The sequence below is a fragment of the Lepisosteus platostomus genome, chromosome 6 (assembly GCF_059453375.1).
Source record: "Lepisosteus platostomus isolate fLepPlt1 chromosome 6, fLepPlt1.hap1, whole genome shotgun sequence".
Lineage (NCBI taxonomy): Eukaryota > Metazoa > Chordata > Actinopteri > Semionotiformes > Lepisosteidae > Lepisosteus > Lepisosteus platostomus.
The window spans coordinates 8,405,313-8,422,550 of NC_142616.1; the positions used below are offsets into that span (position 1 = coordinate 8,405,313).

Sequence of the window (17,238 nt, forward strand, 5' to 3'; positions counted from 1 at the left end):
AGTGGAGCACCTGGATGAAACCCAACCATGCAACCAAAGGGAGAACATACAGACTCCACACAGACACACAGACTCCAAGAATTGTCACTCTCCTCAACTTGTCATTATTTCTCACAGAACAGCTCATACTAGTTGAACAATGTATGATTGTGGAAGTAATGCTGTACTGAACCCGCCCATGATGGGCGTGGTATCACATAGAATCTGCCCTTTATGGGTGTGACAAAGTATAGGACACACCCATACTGGGAATGGCACAGTTCCCATAACTGAAATGGCGTTACATCAGGCATGTGGCAGTGACACACGCAAGGGCAATTTTTCCATCTGTAAGAAGGTCCCTGCTGGCTACATGTCAGGCAGCAAGCCTGAATGAATGAATGCAGTCCTGAATCTCAGATACGGCTCCAGAATTACAAATCTCATTTGACCTTTCAAGCAAAGCAAAAGCAAAATGACAAATGTGCCCCCAGATAGAAAGATGTCCAAATGCATATCCCAGAGATCGGCACAGATTATAAAGAAATAACAGACAATTCCAAATGTTCACAAACGAGGACGGGACTTTACTGTGATCATCTTCTCGTTTCTCTCCTGCTCCGTTAGGAGCTTCTGGTTTTCGGAAAGCTTCCCGTTAACTCTCTGCAGCAAGTCTTCAAGAGACCCCTAGGAAAACACCACAACTGAGAGTGAAATACTAGTGCAGTGCTGTTCCGTAAAATGTACAACTTTGCCTTAGCCATTACACAAAGTACAGAAAGAGTACAGTAAACCCTGATGCTTGTTTAAGTTCTGACTCCCTGCATCTCAGACAAGGTAGTCAATAAGTGAAAACACTGCACTGTAAATCTTCCAACTATTCTTTTTTGTCAGTGAAACCTCTTGTAAATATATTGAACACTCTGTCAATGAGTACTCTACTATGTCAGTGGGGCCCACCAGTCATTTCCCTGGTGCAAGACAGGCAGCCTGGCAAATTATCCAATGTAACATTTAAAACTGCCAGTCCATACTGTATGTCTGCAGCTGTAACAGCCTTAGTCATTTTTCTGTTTTCCATTCTCCCGCTTGACTGGAGCCTGGTATCGTAAATACAGGCTGGCAGTACTTGGGTTATTAATACACTGCTAGATTCTGGAATCCAGAATTGATGCTGCAGTATAAGATCCCAAAATCTAAGCAAGGCTGGTTATTACCTCAATGGGGGACAACAAAGGAAAACCAGGGTTGTGCTTTTCATCCCTAAGGATCCAAAAGCACTTTACATATACAGTAGGATGGGACCAACTCCATCCACAATGTAATGAAGCATCTTTTGAGTGACACACATGAGCCGTTCTGCACCAACAGCTCCACTGCACATCAGATCAGAGAGAGGAGAGAGAAACTGTACCCCAGTCTGTACACCAACCTGTTCCAGCAGATCACTGGGAGGAGGGAGAAACTGTACCCCAGACTGTACCCCAACCTACACAGCAGAGCAGGGGGAGGAAAGAGAAATTGTACCCCAGACTGTACCCCATCCTGCATAGCAGATTAGAGGAGAGAGAAACTATACTCCAGACTGTACCCCAACCTGTACCAGCAGATCTGGGGGAGGAGAGAGAAACTGTACCCCAAATTTCACCAGCAGATCAGGGAGAGGAGATAGAAACTGTACCCCAACCTGTACCTGCAGATCAGGGGGAGGAAAGAGAAACTGTACCCCAGATCGTGCCCAACCTATACCAGCAGATCAGGGGAAGGAGAGAGAAACTGTACCCCAGATTAAGCCCCAACCTGTACCTGCAGATGAGGTAGAGGAGAAAGTAACTGCTCCACTAATTGAACTAAATTGGAACAATAGAGTGGCCAGATTATGAAAGATGGGCATGGAATTTAGCCAGGACACCTAACCTTTAGAGTGTCAAAGGTGTTTTTGTGACTAAACAGTTAGGACCTCTGTTTAATCTGAAGGGTAGCAGCTCACACTGCAGCATACCAAGGCACTGGTGTGGAAATTCAAGTGCAGAGGGGAGAGCAACAACAATCCCAGTATTAACCACAACCTGCCTTTCATAACTTCTGAGAGAGCGGGCTAGACTGGTTATACCCAGGATGTACGGTACAGACGTTATTGAAGGTACCTTACATACAGAAAGATTTTCCAAAATAAATATACAGTACCATAAATACAGTAATTGTAGTACTAGAGCTTATATAATTCTGTCTGGGGTGATGGATAGTTTATAAGCTTGTACAGTATTTCTAGTGAAATAATAAAAATAATAATAATAAATAATAATTGCTTACATTTATATAGCACTTTTCTGAACACTCCACTCAAAGCACTTTACAGGTAATGGGGACTCCCTTCCACCACCGACAATGTGCAGCCCCACCTGGATGATGCGACGGCAGCCATAGTGCGCCAGAACGCTCACCACACATCAGCTATCAGTGGGGAGAAGAGCAGAGTAATGGAGCCAGTTCAGAGATGGGGATTATCAGGAGGCCATGATTGGTAAGGGCCAGGAGACGGGGTTACACCCTTACTCTTTTCGAGAAATGCCCTGAGATTTTTAATGACCACAGAGGGTCAGGACCTCCATTTGATTCTCATCTGAAGGACGGTGCCTTTTTATAGTATAGTGTCCCGGCACTATACTGGGGCATTAGGACCCTCATGGACCGCAGGGTGAGCGCCCCTTACTGGGCCCCACTAACACCTCTTCCAGCAGCAACCTCAGCTTTCCCAGGAGTCTCCCATCCAAGGCTCACACCTGCTGAGCTTCAGTGGGTGGCCAGTTGTGAGGTGCAGGGTGATATGGCTGCTGGCCATGATATGAAATGCAATGTCTGTGTATAAGTAAGCCATTGGTGAAATATCACTATGTTAATGTATAGTGCAGTATAATGGTATCATACTGTAGATTTCTCTAAACCCTTAAAATAGTGCCACTCCTAGGGGTACACAGCAGACAGCATGTCAAATTGAAGGGTTTGGGGAAGGTTCACTTGTACTGTGTGTGTGGTACAAATTAATGTCTGACTTGTGTGAGACAGAATAAGGGAGAACTATAAGACACCAGACAGCATCAAAACAACAGAGAACTAAGGTCAGAGAATCTTTTAGGTTAAAAGACATTTCTGCTGGACTGTCATCTGTCCAGGTGAAGTCTAGGGGTTGTGCTGTCTCAGAAACAGCTGCAGTCAATACATTTGAATATGTTCCCTAGTCCTGCTATCCTGAGAGTCATCCTTTTTACCACTACAAAAATATTACCACAAAATTCGTTTGGTTACTGGGAAGATCAATGCCAGGGAAATCTGATCTCCTAAAACCTTGGTGCTAACAGGTACTGGGGTTGATAGGTACACCCCAGGCTACAAAACTGAAGGACACAGCGTTACTGCAGGGATCACATATACTGTACACCGAAGGAGAAACTACTGGGACACACCTTAAACTCTTCCGCCAGCTCTTTGTAGGTCTTCATGTCGTGACCTTTGTGTTGTCTCTGCACTGTGCAGGAGGAGCAGAGGGCGGCCTCGTCTTGCACGCAGTAGAAACGGAACACCTCGCCGTGATCGGGGCATTTCCTCTTCGCCGGGTCCTGCCCCAGCTCCGTGAGGGTATGGTCTCTGAAAGCCGGCCTCTCCCTGTGCAGCCTGACGTGATCACCGCACAGGGCCACCTCGCACTTCAGGCAGAGCCGCACCGCCGCCGTCTTCTGCAGGCAGCAGTCACAGAACACGGCGGCGGGGTCTTCCCCCCGGTTCTTGCGGAACTCCTCCGCGATGTTGGCCAGCTTGCGGTTCTTCTGCAGGGCGGCGTCTGGGGCGCACTCCTGCCTGCACTCCGGGCAGCTAAAGCTCTGGCCGTTTCCTCGCTGTTTCCTCAGCTCCTGGACACAGAGGAGACAGAGGTTGTGACCGCAGGGCAGCAGGCGGGGGTCCCTGAAAATATCCAGGCACACCGGGCACGTCAGCTCACTCTCCAAGAGGTTTTCTGGCGTCGTGGAACCTGACATTGTTTGACTTTACACCCCTGGAGGGAAGATGGCACTCTCTCTGCTGTGCGCGCCCGTCGACTTCAGAGCTAAAGCACAGCTCTGGGGAGGGGTTTGATAAAGACCGTTAAGTTTCGTTTCTTCAGCTCAGGGATCAGTAAACAGCTTTACACAGCCTTTTGGTGATCAAAATAGGCATCTTCGTTGCCCGGAAACAACTCCACTCTCGCAGTATCACAATCGTGGTAATCATTAAAAACGGACTGTGGAAGAAATAAATACAGTTTGTGTCCAAACAAGCCGTTTATAGGTCATATAGTAATGAAATCTTCGCAGTTGCGCAATGGGAAAGCGCTGTATTAAAAATAGTGTGTGCGATGATTTTTTGATTAATTAACACATTCCGAGTTTTTTTTACACAATTTTGGAAGACTAAAATAATGAAGACTCTGAAATAATAACGATGCGTTTAGAAAATAACAGAACAAATCTTAAATGCTAAAATTATCCTTATATAACTATTTATTTATTGCATTCAAACAAACGCTTAATAACTAGCGGGCTAACCCTTTAACCCATCACTTCCTAAATTAGTGGAATGGATACGAACATCCCTTCCTTTACAATTCGATCGACATAAAGCATAATTTTTCACCTCCCCCCAAAAAAAAGTTTCATTGTGTAACGCAATCCAGATGTTTCACTCTTCCTTGAACTTGACTGCTGCCTATTTCTCTGGGCTTCATGGTCCTACAGATGTGTTTGACAGCAGATAGGGGGTAAGAGATGGTCTTTGACCCCTGTTGTTTAAGTTAATCGATAAAAAGATTGGGGCACGTCCTTCCATAGGAATACACTGGCGACATCTGAACAACGGGCTGGATTTGATGTAAAAAAATGACCTCCTGTTCGGAATGATGATAATTTGGTGGCTGTATCTGCAGTGTTTGTAAAGGTTTGCGTGACCTGATTAAGCCTCCTGATTTTATACAGTAGCAAGAAATGGTTGCGGAAGAGCTGCTTTTGCGGTGATTCATTCTCAGTCCTGCCTGGTGTTGTTTTGGGCCCGGCTTCTGAAATAACGCGAGGCACTGGCGAGAGAGCGGTGGTGAAGTATTACATTAGATATCATGTAGACTGATCATGTTTATTTAGTTTTGCAGATATTACTACGTCATGTGTCTCTCTTAATTCGGGTCCAGCGCCTCACTATTATGCAGTACAGTACGTTTTAAAGTGAAGTGTTCCACGCCCATTGCCGTGGCCAAACTCGAGTTCGAACAGGTGTGCAGGGACCTGACTTACATAAGATAAGACTTTATTGATCCCGTAGAGAAATTGATGTGTTACAGCAGTCCAGCCCAAAACAAGCAAAAACAGACATCAGAATAGACGAAAAGTGATACAAAATAAATATAAAATAAATAAATACATAGGTATGTGCAAAAGATGATGATCATAGTCACTGTAAAAACAATAAAATATGTGCAAAATGTGCATAGGTTTATACAGACTGATTGTCCAAAATGTACAATGGAGCAGCATGCTGTCCATAGACGAGCAGATGAAGGGCTAACAGTCCTGGCCTAGAGCAGCGTTATACAGCCGCCGGGAGGAAAGACCTGCGGAAACGTTCCCTTGAACACCGTAGCTGGAGCGGTCTGTTGCTAAAAGTGGTCTGCTGCCCAGTAACAGTCCCATGAAGCGGATGAGAGGTGTTGTTCATAATGGCTGTTTTTTAGTTCTCCTTTTTCCTCACTTCCCCGCTCACTATTGCGGATTCTCTTCGAGCTCCCTAGTGCGCGGTTATCGCTTGCTTTTCGATCTCCCAGCCTGCTTCTCGTTTTCGGTTTCGCTTTGTGATTTGGATTGCAGCTTTCTCGTTTGTACTTCCGTGTTCAGACCTACTCGCCTGCTTCCTGGATTCGATTTCGCCTAGTGTTTTGGGATTGTTGCTTCCTCCTTGTCTCTCCGTGTTCAGACCTACTCACCTGCCTCCTGGTTTTCGTTTTTGCCTAGCGTATCTGCTTAGTGTCTTTCTCTTGAGTCCTGCATAGGATCCTATTGCCCTAGCAGCCTATCTTACAGGGGGTGCGTGTCTGATAGGAGTCATCGCGCTTCCTCTGCACGCCTCTCTACCAGAGTCTTTTCAGGAGCTCACAAATGGCCAGCGCTCTGTGTAAGCAAGAGCTGACCTGCTCCGTGTGTCAGGAGATTTACCGCGACCCTCACCAGCTCGTTTGCGGCCACAGCTTCTGCCACTCCTGCGTCCAGGCGCTCATCCAACAGGTGCCGGCGGGGGACAGACTCGCTTGCCCGGTGTGCCGGAAACGCTTCCCGGAGCCGCCGAGCCTCAGGAGGAATGAGCCTCTGGCAAGCGCCGCAAACGCTTTCCGCAACAGCCAAGCGGCCGGCGGGACCTCCGCTGTGCCCTGCGACTGGTGCCAGAAGAAATCGGCGGTCAGATCCTGCCTGAAGTGCGAGTTGTCCCTGTGTTCGCTGCACCTGAAGCCGCACCTGGAGAAACCGGCCTTCCGGGACCACCCGCTGGTCGGGCCGGTGCGGAACTTCGAGCAGAGGAAATGCCCCGATCACGGCGAGATGTTGAGAATGTACTGCTCGACCGAGAAGATGCCCGTGTGCTCGCTGTGCGCGGTGTCCGGGACACACCAGGGCCACGACGTGAAGAGTTTCGAGGAAGCGGAGACGGAGTTTAAGGTCTGTTGGAGACGAAAAGGCGAAGGCGCGTTTACGCGTTTACGTGTTTGTGAGTGAGACATAAAGAACACACGGAGAGGTAGTTTGCGCAGAGTAAACGGTTACTTGTGACCGCAGTAAAAATGAATTGTTAATATATGATTATGCTGCAGTAGAATAATTTGTACACATTATCTACAGCAAGAACTTCTTCCAGAATCTGTAACACTATCGCATTTGTTTCTAATGTATCACTACGGGGTTCACGTGGGCGCTGTCGCCTGCTGCCGCATCAGGTCGGCTCCCCGCTGTCGGGGACTCGAACCCGGGCCTCCGGCGTCACTCAACAGGGACCCAGCTTATTGAGCTAAAGAGATATCTCCCTCCAGTCTAGCGGCTGCGGGCCCTGCTATTACAGGAAAGGGCGGTGACACACTCACCTGTGGCCGTATGCGTTACACTAATAAACATATTACGTCAACTGTGTTTGTGACAGTACAGTACATTCCGGGCACATCACTTTACATGTCCTTCCTGCAGCCAGTGTGTGCGTGTGGGTGAATTAAGTTATTAATTTTTTCACTATTTCACTCATCGTTTTTTTCTAAGCGATTTAGAACTTCCCGACCGTTAACACGAATAATCGTCTGTATTTTCCTCTTCCCTACTGTAAGGGCACGTAGAGACAGGATCTGCTTGAAACAAATCTATTTTACTAGTACTGTATTTTACTAGTCTCTGTGTTGGGCTTGTGAGGAGGTGGTGAAACACTCCGCCTGTCGGGAGGGGGAACTGGCTGGAGACGGACGTTCTCTTTTTAACAGTTTAATGGTCACATCTCCACCTACATCCAGCTACCTGATCTCTCCCTTTCCTGGTCACATTATCCAGTATGAACAATCAGAAAACAAGGGAATGCATACCCGTTAAACCTACCGACACACTGAAACACAGAATTCTGCATAACTTAAAAAATACTTTAAACTGTACACAGTAGCTGAATAAAATAACAATAACACAGGACATAAGCATACACTAGTGATACTGACACCGTGTTGGTCTGAACTATCAAATACCTGCGCTTGGTAATCCAGTCCTTCCACAGCTGTGTAAAATACAGTATACCAGCAGATAAACACGGCAGAAGTCAGGCCAAAATGATTCTTCTGGTGTGAGAAAGGCACTGTTAAATTATCTGCAAGGGCAGGAACAGCACAGTGTTATTGATAAAGATCTAAAGAACAGTATTCAGTGGACTGGTTTATTTTAGCTGAAGCATTTTCCAGCTTGTTCCATTCACCCCCTCCCCCCAACCTCTGGCACATCCAGAGTGTCTAGCGCCCAGTTCGTCATGCTCATCCAGTGGTGTCTTCCCGACTCCTTGACTGGTGGGGTTGCAGACAGATCATTCAGGGAGTGAGATAGCAGAAGCATCTTCTATGGGATACTGAAGAGAACACGAAAGTAAGAGGTCAATTTCTTTAGTTTTTGAAAGGGGAGGAGACGATGCGTTTAGAAAACAACAGAACAGGCAGACTGAGTTCATTCACCAGCCCCCCCGGTGTGCGTTTGTGATGTCTTCACAGGCCACGCTACTGTTATTCCTGGAGCACGTGAACAACAAGCTGCAAGGGAACGAGGCAGCCCTGAGAGAAGAAAAACGACAGCAAGAAATGATTGAGGTGAAACTTCAAGAGAAAAAGCAGGAGGACTGAGGATGATCAAAGTGGAGTCAGTTGGGGCAGATGTCTGTCATAGTGTTGCATGTTTTACAGAAGAGTGTTAAATAGTATATTGGTGTTAGGGGCCTGAAAAAAAACCAAACATCCATTTTCTAACTGCTTGAATGCGGGCTGCGGAGGAGCCTGAGCTCATCCTAGCAAGTAACAGACGCAGGGCGGGGTACAATCTGGACGGGACGCTAGTCCATCACAGGCCAGACAGACACAAACACACTCACTGTAGGGCCAGTTTTCCCAGAAGCCAATTTACCTGCCCGTATGTCTTTGGGCTGTGGGAGGAAACTGCTCTCTCGCCAGTACCTCGCGTTATTTCAGAAGCCCAGCCCAAAACAACACCAGGCAGGACTGAGAATGAATCACTGCAAAAGCAGCTCTTCCGCAACCATTTCTTGCTACTGTATAAAACCAGGAGGCTTAATCAGGTCACGCAAACCTTTAGAAACACGCAAACTCCACACAGATAGCACCCCAGGTCCGAAGTTGAACCCTGGGACCCGGCCCTGTGAGGCAGTAAGACTAACTCCTGCAGCACCAAGATGTCGAGTCTGAAAAATATTCATTCTAATTTCTTTATTTGAGTTGTAGTTTATTACTAATTTGCGCTCTTTAATATCCTCTCTGGCAAGAACTCTTCAAGGGTCTTAAAACAGAAAATGGACCGGGTGGCAACTGATCTGAAGAAAAAAATGAAGAAGTTTCGCTCAAATCTGAGTGAATATTCTGACCAAGAGGCATCGAACGCCAAGGCTAAACTGCAGAAGAACAGCGCAGAAATCAGGAAAGACAAACACAGAGTGCAAGATATCAAGAACAACATTGAGACCCTGCTGCAGGAACAGGACACCTTTCAGCTCATTCAGGTAAGACAGGAGGGGGGACACAGTCTCAGCCCAATGGGCTTCTTCAGCTGAGAACAAGACATACTTCTTTACGCAAAGGGTGGTGGGGGTGTGGAACAAGCTGCCCAGACATGTTGTTGAAGCCGAGTCCTGGCATCTTTCAAGACAAAGCTGGATGAGATCCTCCAGTTAGGACAGGAGACGTGTTTAAGCAGAGGGTGGTGGAGTTGTGGAACAAGGTGTCCAGGCCTGTTGCTGAACCTGATATCCCCTGGTTTCTTTCCAGAAACAGTCGGTTGAGATCCTTGTATCAATTAATGAGCTAGGGTGGACTCTCTCTCTTTTCTAGTCTTTCTAATGTTGTTATATTCACACACTGGTAGAAGGAAATGGAATTACTAAGGTAAAGGTGCATTGATATTATATTATCCTCATTATATATTAGATGGAGCATGTCAGCTTGACAGAGTGACAAGAACTGTTTAATCTTTGATAAATGTGTTTGAATAAATGCTGATATCCCTTGTATAATTTTATTTTTTTAGGTATTCCACTCCAAAGAAGAAAAGTAAGTTACCTTGAAAAAACTGGGTAAAAATCTGGTAACTCTGTTCCATTTTCATATTATTGGTGATGGATGGTGTGATGGGAGAGTGGTTAGCATGCTGCATCTCCACACGAGGGCCCTGGGCTCAGTTCCAGACCGGGGGTGATGTGTTAAAGTTGGTCCACAGCTCAGAAAACAAGGAAAGGACCCTATGCTGGTTTCAATGTCACAGATATCCTAAGATATTAAATTAGAGAAAGCCAAGGCCAGGGTCAGGAGGTGAGCAAAAGTCTGAAGCCAGAAGACAAATGTAGTATCAAGCACCTGAAACACAATCCACAATCCACAAGAGCAGGGTTTAAATAGGTCTGGGGAGAGGAGGCATGGTGAGGTAGGGACACTGGGCAATTAGGGATTGGCTACTGCTGTCTTCTTGTTCTGCGCCTCTGCTGCACAGATGAAGTAGGCACTAGAGTTGGGGTGCCCTCTGGTGGCGGGAGTCTGGAACTGTAACATGCTGTCTGCGTGGAGTTTTTATGTTCTCCCTGTGATTCCTCTATGTGCTCCAGTTTCCTCCCACAGTCCAGTGACATCATGGTAGGCTAACTGGCTTCTGGGAAAATTAGTCCTGGTGTGAGTGTGTATGCCCTACAATGGACTGGTGACCCATCCCACTGGCTAGGCTCTGGCTCCCCCACAATCCTTAATTAAATAACACAGTTAGAAAATTGATGATACTGATTTCCTAATAAAAAGTCTGTAGGATTGATTCTGTAGAGACAACAATGACACTGAACCGAGTATTTAATACGATGAAGTAATTCAAAAAGAAGACACCAGAATAATGATGCATTAGTTTGTTGTAAACTAAAGCTCTCTATATAAATGTTCACTGTTGTTTTTCTGTGTCCTTCTTTGATGTCTTTACATTATTTGATTCCTACATTTTCATTTCAGTGATCTGTCTCTGGGTCTTTTATCATGTGGGTTGATTGCTGGCAGAACATTTTCATATCAAAAGAAGAGGGTATCAAGTGAAGACATAAATTCGTCGTTGTCTCTTACAGAATCCGAAAGGAACTGGACACACCTCTTTATAAGCCTGTTGTTGTGAGTCTGGATAAGAATAAAGTCTACAAGAAGATTGAGCAGAGCTATGCAGAGCTCCAGACCCTGGCCACAAAATTCTTCAGTGAGCTGAAAAGGGAATGCTGTGAGTATGGCCATGTGACACTGTGATTGCTGCTGTTTCAGAGTGTCTCCTGCATTTGAATACGTTTTCACAATTAGAGGAAGAGAGAGAAATGGTAGCTCAGCTGTGTATATACCACTTTAACACACTTACTGTAACTCAGACTAGGAGACCTGTTACAATGGTTCTATGGTGCACTAAAACAAGGATGAGCAGTCTTGGTCCTGGAGTACCTGGTGCATCTCCAGGTTTTTATTCCAACTCAGCTCTTAACCATCTAAATCTGCTCATCATTGACTTCATGGACCAACTGAACAGCGTCTCCCAGCTCTTCGAGCCGTTCTGCTCGGAAGAGACCTGGGAAACCTGCGCTCATAGAGCCCCCGTCCAGGATAAGGGTTGCCTGCTCCTGCGCTGTCTGATTGACGTCGGTCACACTCTCCTGTTCTAGATCGCGAGCAGCTGACCTTGGATAAGAGCACCGCCCACCCCTACCTGCAGATCACCGAGAACGGCTTGACGGCCATAAAGACCGAAGACGAGCAGCCCTACCCGGCCCATCCCGAGCGCTTCGATTTCTGGCCACAGGTGCTGACCAACGAGTGCTTAGCGTCTGGGATTCACTACTGGGAGGTGGAGACGCAAGGGCACTGGGTCATAGGGCTCACCTACCGGCCCGCCAGAATCAAAGGGAAGGACGATGGCTTCCTGGGGCAGAATCGCATTTCCTGGAGCCTCATGCAGAACGACAAGGGGGAGCTCTCGGCCTGGCACGCCAGTAAAAAGACAGCCCTGCTGCGGGCCCTGAATCACAGCAGGGTGGCGGTGACCCTGGACTACAGCGCCGGCACGCTTTCCTTCCACGAGGTGGGAGGCTCACTCAGCCACTTGCACACGTTCACCACCACCTTCACTCGGCCCGTCTGCCTGGGGTTTGCGGTGTACTATAAAAAGCCGCCCAGCTTCATCACGCTGGTGAAGGTGTAGGCGTGCCAGAGGGTAACTCTCATTCAGCTATTGCACTGTCCAGTCACATCATATCACTGCTCTTGCATCTTTGCGCACCATGCGTTCATATCATTTTAAGTTAAATACGCTGAAAACTAACAGGCAGATAGTTACAGATTCATGACGCCTGAGTCCAGAACTTATTCTGGTGTCTATGGTGTTAGGTTAACAGAGAGACAGAGACTCCCCTTTAGTTGGGATGTCTGTCCAAAACCTTGCTCAAGATACAACAGCAGTGTCTGAAGCTGGGACTCAAACCCACAGTCCACCAGTGAAGAGTCCAGAGACTTACCCACTACACTACACTACCCACTGTACTGTATAATGCAGAAATGAGCAGGTGGGGACTATAAATCTAAATCTATGACTATACTGCTGTAAAAAAACTTAACCCTAATGAAGGTCTGCCTTTTATATTTTGGAATAATTGCAAGATATTGGTAAGTGCGGTTGGAATTGGTGTTGCTTGAGGGTGTTTGTGTAAATTACTCCTGATTTCTGGGAAGACGGAAGTCCTGCTGAGCACAGGGGGAGTGCCGGTTTCTGTTGCCTAGAAATTGAAACTGCTGTGCTTTTCCTACTGGAGAAGGCTTTTCTATCAGGGAATCTAGACCATGTCTAAAAAAAGGAAAGAAAGCTCTATTGACCTCAGTCCTCCTCTGGTTTACATCTGTTTCCTGACGTTACTTTTCTAAACAAAATGCAGAGAATAGATATTTTTGATAATTTAGGAGAATAACATTCCTGCATTGCTGCTTTCAGCTCATTTGTCAAGAATGGTTCTTCTTCACGATTAAAGCTTGAATGCTGTGTTCTGTTGCAATGTATTAAAATGGCTGGTTTCGACATCAGCGCTCCCATGTTTATCTGCCTGTTGTTTTAGATAACAGGGCTGATGACTGCAAGTTGACAGACAGTTCAGCTGTCAGGGAGCTACACCAGCTCCTTACTGTCTTATCAGGACACGTTTGACAGCTACTCTGTCTCTTCATCTTTAAAGATACCTTGAAAACCTGAAATTGTACCAACCCTTTAGGAACAGGCTTAAACTGTGAAACTGTAGCAATCACTATGGCTGTATTACCTTGAATTCAAGCCCTGAACCAGGCTTATACTGTCTACACTTTCCAAGATAATATGAGATGTTTAAAGGCCTATCCGTTTCAGGTGGACATTGCCTCTGAGAGGCTGGGAGTGAAAAAGGTTTTAACTGTCCATTAATGGAAACTTGTAACAGCCATGGCATGCTGATCTGGGAAGATGTGCCAGAGTTATTCTTCTACAGGAAGAAGCAGGGATTTAGGCATCCGTGCAGTAGGATCCATTTGGTGCTTATTTACTTTTCAGATCACATGTCTGTATGTTACCATCCATCTGAAACATCTGCGAATTTGCAAGCTCTGCAGATGGCAAACTACAGGCTGGAGATATCACAGCTCAGAAGTACTTATGTTAAGAGCACATTGACATTGTGGTTAACATCACGCCTCTGTAAACATGCTCGGAGGCTGAAAGAGGCTAATACCCCCACAAAAAGATGGTGTTACCATATGCTATGAAGCTGAACTTGATATGAGTTAATCTTATGAACCTGGGGACTTACTCCTGGCTCAAGTCCATTTGTTTAGCAATGAGGCAAAAATCAAAATGCCAGTAAGTCAAGACTGGTGTGACAGGCCAGCGATAATACAGCTATAGTTGTTTCAGCTGACCTCCCACTAGAGGGCAACATGAATTCTAGTGTTTGTAAATACGGTAGGTTCACATGTTCATTTGCTGATTAATTAGTTAACTGGTGAAGGGCTGAGTGTCATAATCTACATAAGGTTGATTTAGATATAGTTTGATATATTAAGTGAGTCACGGTGATAGATGGTGTTTGGTCATAGTTTGTGTCTATTGAAGAGTTTGGGAAAATAGTTTTTGGGTTCAACGTTTGGTTTGAGAGTTAGTCTCAGGCCTTGGCATACTGCCTGAAACCACCACCCACAATCCAGCAAGTGAGATTTGACAAGACGTGCTACCAGCCCCCATTTGCTAACAGGAGAGTGTCTCTGGTAGGAAAGCAATTTCTATTCACACAGAACAGAAGAAGTGATTGAGGAAAATAAACTGGCTTAGAAGGCAAAGTCACTGTTTGTTCTACAGCACAGAAAGATCTTTTTGGATCACATATCTAATGCATAGCAGCCATTAAATGGCTCTTCAGGACTGAATTGAATTTTCTGTGGAACTCATGGGAACATTAGAAAGACTGTTAATAAGAGGAGACCAGTCAGCTCATTTAACCTTGGTAGCTGGAAGCTAACTGATCCAGGAGCCAATGTCTGTCCCAGCAAGCAACGGGTACAAAGCAGGACACATCCCGGACAGGACACAAGCCCATCACAGGGGACACGTACTGTAGACATGTACACACTCACACCAGGGCCGGTTTTCCCAGAGGGAGGAAACTAAAGCACCTGAAGGCAACCCACATCAACATGTGGAGAACACTCAAACTCCACACAGATAACACCACAGGGGGAGAAGAGAACTCAGGGCCCCAGCTGTGAGACAGCAATGCTAAACACTGAGCCACTGTGCCGTCCTATAATAATCCAATAAGAACAAATAGATCAATATAGCATAAAATAGAATCTGTCGATTTAGAATTTAGAACAAGATAAAAGCAATACAATAAGTTACCAATTGCAGGAACATAATCTATTGTTCCACCCAGATTGTATAGTTTCTATAAAGAAATGCAGAATTCCTTATAGATGGCCAACCAAAAAATACCTCAGGGAGAATCTGATGACATGAATAACCTTCGTTTGAGTTTGGATATGATTGATATTTGGACATGTAAAAACCCTCCTAAAGTCCAGTTTTCCTGTTCCAGTAAAGACATAAAAACAATCAAGAATTGATCATAGCTCATATCCAGCGTCTTGGAGAGTCAAACTATTAAGGTGTGTATTGACCCCACTAGTTTCACTGATCTCAAAGCTGTATTTATATCGATGAATTTAAATTTGTGTCACAAAAGAAAATATAATAGGAGTTATTGGATGCAAAACTTCTCCAAGACACTAAATTCATAGAAAAAGCAAAACTGATCATCCGGAGTTGTATGGAACAGGCCACATTAACTAAAATATTTGCAAAAACATTGGGAGCTTAGGAAATTTAAAATTAGACAATTGGCTATGAAAAGAGAAAAAATAAATATCTATAAAAAGATGAAAGATGATAAAATCATTAAAGAAATCATTGAACTCACCCAATCTCAAAATTCAGTTACCAAGAGGAGAAGATGCTGCTGTTACAATTAGAACCAGACACATTATATGAAGAAAAAGCTAAAGCAGCATTTATTAGGTCGAGAGGAGAATGGATGGAGCAAGAAGAAAAAATATTTTTCTCATCTGTATCAGGTTTAACTCTGAATATTGAGAAATGGGAAATCTGTCCATTAAAAGATTGTGATCTTGAAAAGATATGTGACATCCCAGTGAAGCAAATAGTAACATATTTTGGAATTAAAATATGTAAAGATCAGACAGAAAGAAGTAAATTCAATTTTACTCCCATCATGGAAAAAAATAAAATAAATAATGTTTGGTTAATGAGAGACCTGTCATTAACAGGACGCGTGCTTCTTTCAATAGCGGAAGGAATAACGGGGGCAGTTTATATTGCACTGGCATCAGAGGTACAGTACCTTAATCTGTAATAATAACCTTGATAAACTTTGATATGATTTTATCAGGAAAAATAAATATTACTGTTTGAAAAAACAAACTCTTACTAATAAACAGGATCAAGGTGACCTACATGTTCTGGATTTTAAAACTTCAAATAAAGTTTTTTTTAATTAATTGGATTAAAAGTGATCTAAAAATATAGACAGTTTTTGGAATGTCATCCCTAAATTTGTGTTTGAGAGGGCGGGTGGTCTTGAGTTTTTACTGAAATGCAATTTTGATGTTAACAAGATTCCTATTAATTTATCCATTTTTCATAAACAGGTACTTATATCTTGGACACTGGCTTATAAACACAATTTCTCCCCACACACATATAGTATTTGGAATAACGAGGATATACACTATAAAAATACATCATTTTTTTAAAAAGATGGCTTGATAATGGTATTATATTAGTGAGACAATTACTAAATGAGAATGAGAAATTATTAACTTTTGCAGAATTTTTGGAGACCTTTAAGATTCCAGTTACACCCAAAGAATACGTTATAGTATTTGATGTTACCCCTGGGGGCGTTATTACTTTCCTTAGGGGCGATAACAGAACATATAATTATGCAACCAATCAATTAACATTTATTGTCTAATTGGGTAGTGTTAACATTTTAGAAAAGAAATGTAATAATAATTACATAAAGAACATGTTTACCAATATTCATTACACCTGCAAAGAAAATCTAAATGTAATAATAATTGGCAGAAAGTATGGAAAATGGCAAATATTGTCTCAACAATAAAATTAAAGAAGTGTCATATAAAATTATTAATAACATTTTTCCTGTTAAACATTATCCAGATTTAAACTCAACTTAGATGTTCAATGTGTATTTTGTAACATGAATAAAGAAACTATATGTCATTTGTTTTATCGATGGATTCAAACCAATATGTTTTGGAGCAATTTGGAACATTTCTTATTAAGATCTTTAAATATTAAGATTTCTTTTAATGGGTTTGACACCTTACTTTATTTTACATGCCCAGATATGGACCAAAGAATTATATTTATAATAAATCTATTACCAATTATGGGGAAATACTAAATCCATAAAATGAAATGGACAACTTCCACTCCAAATATTAACCTGTTTAAAATAGAAATGGAATTTTACGTTAAAACTATTCAAAATGTCAAAAATAAGAGAGCTAAACGAATCATTGACACGTTATGTTGAATTGTTTCTGTAAATTAGTTAAGTACTTCTGACTATTCTTATAATGTATGTATACTATATTTTGTTTAGTTAAATGTCAGTTAATGATGTTTGTGTTTTGTTAATGGTTATAAATAAAGCATTTTTTACATTTCTGAAATTACACACCTTCTCTTAGCTCATCAGAGTTAAACTGCACTACAAACGTTTGAAGCCCCTGCCACTGAAACAGGGCTGTTCTGTGCCATGATGGCTCAAACTATACAACAGCTTGATACATCATCTGACACCCTGAGTTTGAGCCAAAATGTCGTT

General features: G+C 43.8%; 2 protein-coding genes across 3 annotated transcripts in view; one reads left to right on the top strand and one right to left on the bottom strand.

The window, feature by feature from the left end:
- Positions 1–4,013, bottom strand: part of LOC148660019 (E3 ubiquitin/ISG15 ligase TRIM25-like) — a 9,438-nt gene extending 5,425 nt beyond the window's left edge. The window contains exons 1-2 of one of the 2 annotated variants that reach the window (XM_088637638.1): positions 3,444–4,013; positions 571–666 (exon numbers count right to left, since the gene is read on the bottom strand). In XM_088637638.1, the coding sequence (XP_088493764.1) occupies positions 571–666; positions 3,444–4,013 (666 nt within the window). The remainder of the gene's footprint in view (positions 1–570; positions 667–3,443) is intronic. The other variant, XM_088637639.1, reaches the window with a different exon arrangement.
- Positions 4,014–4,254: 241 nt separating this feature from the next.
- Positions 4,255–17,083, top strand: LOC148660020 (E3 ubiquitin/ISG15 ligase TRIM25-like). The gene is made up of 6 exons (XM_088637641.1): positions 4,255–6,710; positions 8,276–8,371; positions 9,058–9,291; positions 9,816–9,838; positions 10,885–11,030; positions 11,461–17,083. The coding sequence occupies exons 1-6, from the start codon at positions 6,156–6,158 to the stop codon at positions 11,994–11,996; spliced, it is 1,590 nt and encodes a 529-aa protein (XP_088493767.1). The 5' UTR covers positions 4,255–6,155; the 3' UTR covers positions 11,997–17,083.
- Positions 17,084–17,238: the final 155 nt, after the last annotated feature.